The sequence below is a fragment of the Geospiza fortis genome, unplaced genomic scaffold (genome assembly GCF_000277835.1).
Source record: "Geospiza fortis unplaced genomic scaffold, GeoFor_1.0 scaffold1518, whole genome shotgun sequence".
In the NCBI taxonomy this organism is placed as follows: Eukaryota; Metazoa; Chordata; class Aves; order Passeriformes; family Thraupidae; genus Geospiza; species Geospiza fortis.
The window spans coordinates 14,332-19,454 of NW_005055128.1; the positions used below are offsets into that span (position 1 = coordinate 14,332).

The 5,123-nt window shown below is 60.3% G+C and overlaps 1 protein-coding gene across 1 annotated transcript in view; it reads left to right on the forward strand.

The window, feature by feature from the left end:
• Nucleotides 1–5,123, forward strand: part of LOC102038772 (glutamate receptor ionotropic, NMDA 2D-like) — a gene marked incomplete at its 3' end in the record, with an annotated part of 18,841 nt that overhangs the window by 11,935 nt on the left and 1,783 nt on the right. Inside the window, exons 5-8 of the mRNA XM_031065727.1 lie at nt 308–384; nt 1,531–1,687; nt 2,689–2,842; nt 4,524–4,649. Of these exons, the coding sequence (XP_030921587.1) occupies nt 308–384; nt 1,531–1,687; nt 2,689–2,842; nt 4,524–4,649 (514 nt within the window). The remainder of the gene's footprint in view (nt 1–307; nt 385–1,530; nt 1,688–2,688; nt 2,843–4,523; nt 4,650–5,123) is intronic.

Below are 5,123 nucleotides of genomic sequence, written 5' to 3' on the forward strand. Positions count from 1 at the left end.
AATGTCCCTTCATGGTGACACCTTGTCCTCTTCCCCACCATTTCCCTACCACGGTGATGGCATCATTGTCCCCAAGGTGACACCCTGGCACGGTGACATTTCCTCTGCCTGTTGCCCACTGTCATTGTCCTAGCAGTGACACCTTGGCATGGTGACATCCCATCATGGTGGCACAATGACCTGTTCCAAGGCTCTGCAGTGTCCCCACCTGTCCCTACCTGTCCCCACCTGTCGCCAAATGTCCCCACATGGGCAGCTGGGAGCAGCAGGTGCTGAGGCTCAAGTACCTGGTGTGGTCACACTGTAGGAGGTGACATTGCAGGTGGTGACATCCCATCATGGTGACACAATGACCTGTCCCCACGTGTCCCCACCTGTCCCCAGGTGGGCCGCTGGGGGCAGCAGAGGTGGGGACACCTGGGATAGGTAGGGGACACCTGGGGGTGGCACTGCCAGGTGCAGGACAGCTGGGACAGCTGAGGGACATCTGGGGGACACCTGGGGGTGGCACTGCCCAGGTGGGGACACCTGGGATAGGTAGGGGACACCTGGGGGTGGCACTGCCAGGTGCAGGACAGCTGGGACAGCTGAGGGACATCTGGGGGACACCTGGGGGTGGCACTGCCCAGGTGGGGACACCTGGGATAGGTAGGGGACACCTGGGGGTGGCACTGCCAGGTGCAGGACAGCTGGGACAGCTGAGGGACATCTGGGGGACACCTGGGGGTGGCACTGCCCAGGTGGGGACACCTGGGATAGGTAGGGGACACCTGGGGGTGGCACTGCCAGGTGCAGGACAGCTGGGACAGCTGAGGGACATCTGGGGGACACCTGGGGGTGGCACTGCCCAGGTGGGGACACCTGGGATAGGTAGGGGACACCTGGGGGTGGCACTGCCAGGTGCAGGACAGCTGGGACAGCTGAGGGACATCTGGGGGACACCTGGGGGTGGCACTGCCCAGGTGGGGACACCTGGGATAGGTAGGGGACACCTGGGGGTGGCACTGCCAGGTGCAGGACAGCTGGGACAGCTGAGGGACATCTGGGGGACACCTGGGGGTGGCACTGCCCAGGTGGGGACACCTGGGATAGGTAGGGGACACCTGGGGGTGGCACTGCCAGGTGCAGGACAGCTGGGACAGCTGAGGGACATCTGGGGGACACCTGGGGGTGGCACTGCCCAGGTGGGGACACCTGGGGGATACCTGAGGGACAGCTGGGGGACACCTGGGACATGTGGGGGACACGTGGGGCATGTGAGAGTGGCACTGCCCAGGTGGGGGACACATCTGTGTTCTGGAGGTGGCACTGTCCCCCTGGAGGTGGCACTGTCCCCCTGGAGGTGGCACTTTGGCCTTGGGGGTGTCCCCACCACTCTGGGGGTGTCCCAAACACCCTGGGTTTGTTCCTACTGCCCAGGGGCTGTCCTCATTCTGGGGGTGTCCCCACCACCCTGAGGGTGTCCCCAAGACCCCGGAGGTGTCCCCAAGACCCTGGGGGTGCCCCCACCACTTTTGGGGTCCCCTGCAGCCCCCCGCCCTTTGAGAAGAAGTGCTGCAAAGGTTTCTGCATCGACATCCTGAAGCGCCTGGCGCGGGCCCTGGGCTTCACCTACGACCTCTACCTGGTCACCAACGGCAAGCACGGCAAGAAGATCGACGGCGTCTGGAACGGCATGGTGGGCGAGGTGGGACCCCAAAAACACCTCCCTGTACCCCAGAAATACCCCTTTGTACCCCAAAAATAGCCCAATGTGCCCCAAAAATACACCAAAAACCACCATGGATACCCTATGGGAAAGGGGGTGGGGAGAGACCCCCAGGGAGGGCATGGTGGGAGGTGGGACCCCCAAAAACACCTCCATGTACCCCAAAAATACCCCAAACCCCACCATGGAGACCTAATGGTGATGGGGCCTGGGGTAAAACACCCAGGGAGGGCATGGAGGGAGGTGGGACCCCAAAAACACCTCCATGTACCCCAAAAATACCATTCTGTACCCCAAAAATACCCCAAACCCCACCATGGAGACCTAATGGTGATGGGGCCTGGGGTAAAACACCCAGGGAGGGCATGGAGGGAGGTGGGACCCCAAAAACACCTCCATGTACCCCAAAAATTCCCCTTTGTACCCCCAAAATACCCCAAACCCACCGTGGATACCCCATGGGGATGGGGGCTGGGGAGAGACCCCCAGGGAGGGTCAGGGAGGGCATGGGGGAAGGTGGGACCCCAAAACCACCTCCATGTACCCCAAAAATACCCCTCTGTACCCCAAAAATCCCTCAAAGCCCACCATGGAGACCTCATGGCAATGAGGGTGGGGAGAGACCCCCAGGGAGGGTCAAGGAGGGAGGTGAGACCCCAAAAACACCTCCATGTACCCCAAAAATACCCCTCTGTACCCCAAAAATCCCTCAAAGCCCACCATGGACACCCCATGGGGATGGGGGCTCGGGAGAGACCCCCAGGGAGGGTCAAGAAGGACATGGGGGAGGTGGAACCCCAAAAACACCTCCATGTACCCCAAAAATACCCCAAACCCACCATGGGGAACCCATGGTGATGGGGGCTGGGGAGAGACCTCCAGGGAGGCCATGGAGGGACCTAAAAAATGTCCCCTGGCCACGCCCCATCTGGCCACGCCCCCTCTGACCACGCCCCCTGATCACGCCCTGCCCCGCCCAGGTGTTTTACCGGCGCGCCGACATGGCCATCGGCTCCTTGACCATCAACGAGGAGCGCTCCGAGATCATCGACTTCTCCGTGCCCTTCGTGGAGACCGGCATCAGCGTGATGGTGTCCAGGAGCAACGGCACCGTGTCCCCCTCCGCCTTCCTGGGTACCCCCAAAACCCCAAATCCTGACTGGGGACCCCCAAAAACCCCAAATCCTGATTGGGGACCTCAAAAACCCCAAAGAGACCCCAAAAACCCCAATTGGGATCACCCAATCCCAACTGGGATCTCCCAATCCCAACTGGGATCAGCGTGATGGTGTCCAGGAGCAACGGCACCGTGTCCCCCTCCGCCTTCCTGGGTACCCCCAAAACCCCAAATCCTGATTGGGGACCCCCAAAAACCCCAAATCCTGATTGGGGACCCCAAAAACCCCAAATGGGATCTCCAAAACCCAACTGGGATCAGCGTGATGGTGTCCAGGAGCAACGGCACCGTGTCCCCCTCCGCCTTCCTGGGTACCCCAAAAACCCTGAAATCCTGACTGGGGACCCCCAAAAACCCCAAGTCCTGACTGGGGACCCCAAAAACCTCAACTGGGATCCCCCAGTCCCAATGGGGATCCCCAAAATCCCAACTGCGATCCCAAAAACCCAACTGGGATCCTCCAATCCCAACTGGGATCTGCAAAACCCAACTGGGATACCTCAAAACGCAACTGGGATCCCCCAGTCCCAACTGGAATCCTCTAAAGCCCAACTGGGACCCCCAAAACCCCAACTGGGACCCCAAAATCCCAACTGGGATCTGCAAACCCCAACTGGGATTCCTCCAAATCCCAATTGAGACCACAAAATCCAACTGGGATCCTTCAAAATCCCAACTGGGATCCCCCAAAATCCAGCTGGGATCCTCCAAACCCAACTGGGATCCTCCAAAACCCAACTGGGATCCTTCAATCCCAATGGGGATCCCCAAAATCCCAACTGGGAACCCCAGAATCCCAACTGGGACCCCCAAATCCCAACTGGGATCTCCCAAACCCAACTGGGATCCCCTAAAACCCAACTGGGAACTCCCAGTCCCAACTGGGATCTCCCAAAACTCAACTGACATCAGCGTGATGGTGTCGCACAGCAACGGCGCCGTGTCCCCCTCTGCCTTCCTGGGTACCCCAAAAACCCCAAATCCTGACTGGGGACCCCAAAAACCTCAATTGGGATCTCCAAAACCCAACTGGGATCCTCCAATCCCTGTCCAGGAGCAACGGCACCGTGTCCCCCTCCGCCTTCCTGGGTACCCCAAAAACCCTGAAATCCTGACTGGGGACCCCCAAAAACCCCAAGTCCTGACTGGGGACCCCAAAAACCTCAACTGGGATCCCCCAGTCCCAATGGGGATCCCCAAAATCCCAACTGCGATCCCAAAAACCCAACTGGGATCCTCCAATCCCAACTGGGATCTGCAAAACCCAACTGGGATACCTCAAAACGCAACTGGGATCCCCCAGTCCCAACTGGAATCCTCTAAAGCCCAACTGGGACCCCCAAAACCCCAACTGGGACCCCAAAATCCCAACTGGGATCTGCAAACCCCAACTGGGATTCCTCCAAATCCCAATTGAGACCACAAAATCCAACTGGGATCCTTCAAAATCCCAACTGGGATCCCCCAAAATCCAGCTGGGATCCTCCAAATCCCAACTCAGAGCCGTACAGCCCGGCCGTGTGGGTGATGATGTTCGTCATGCGTCTCACCATGTGTCCCCCAATGTCCCCAATGTCCCTGATGTCCCCAATGTCCCCAATGTCCCTGATGTCCCCAATGTCCCCGATGTCCCCGCAGAGCCGTACAGCCCGGCCGTGTGGGTGATGATGTTCGTCATGTGTCTCACCGTGGTGGCCGTCACCGTCTTCATCTTCGAGTACTTCAGCCCCGTGGGCTACAACCGGAGCCTGGCCAGCGGCCAGCGTGAGTGTCCCCGTGTCCCCCTGTCCCCGTGTCACCCCCTGGTGTCCCCAGGTGACCCTCAGTGTCCCCAGGTGTCCCCCAGGGCTGGGGAGCTCCACATTAACCGGTGACAAATCCATCGGCTGCTCTGGGCGTTGATGGCATCTCCTTGTCCCCTCGTGTCCCCTGTGTGACCCCATGGTGTCCCCTGTCCCTGTGTGACCCCAGGTGACCCCAGGTGACCCCAGGTGACCCTGTCCCACTGTCCCCTGTCCCCCCAGGCACGGGTGGCTCCACCTTCACCATCAGCAAGTCCATCTGGCTGCTGTGGCCATTGGTGGCACCTTGTCCCTGTGTGACCCCGTGGTGTCCCCTGTCCCTGTGTGACCCCAGGTGACCCCAGGTGACCCCAGGTGACCCTGTCCCACTGTCCCCTGTCCCCCCAGGCACGGGTGGCTCCACCTTCACCATCAGCAAGTCCATCTGGCTGCTGTG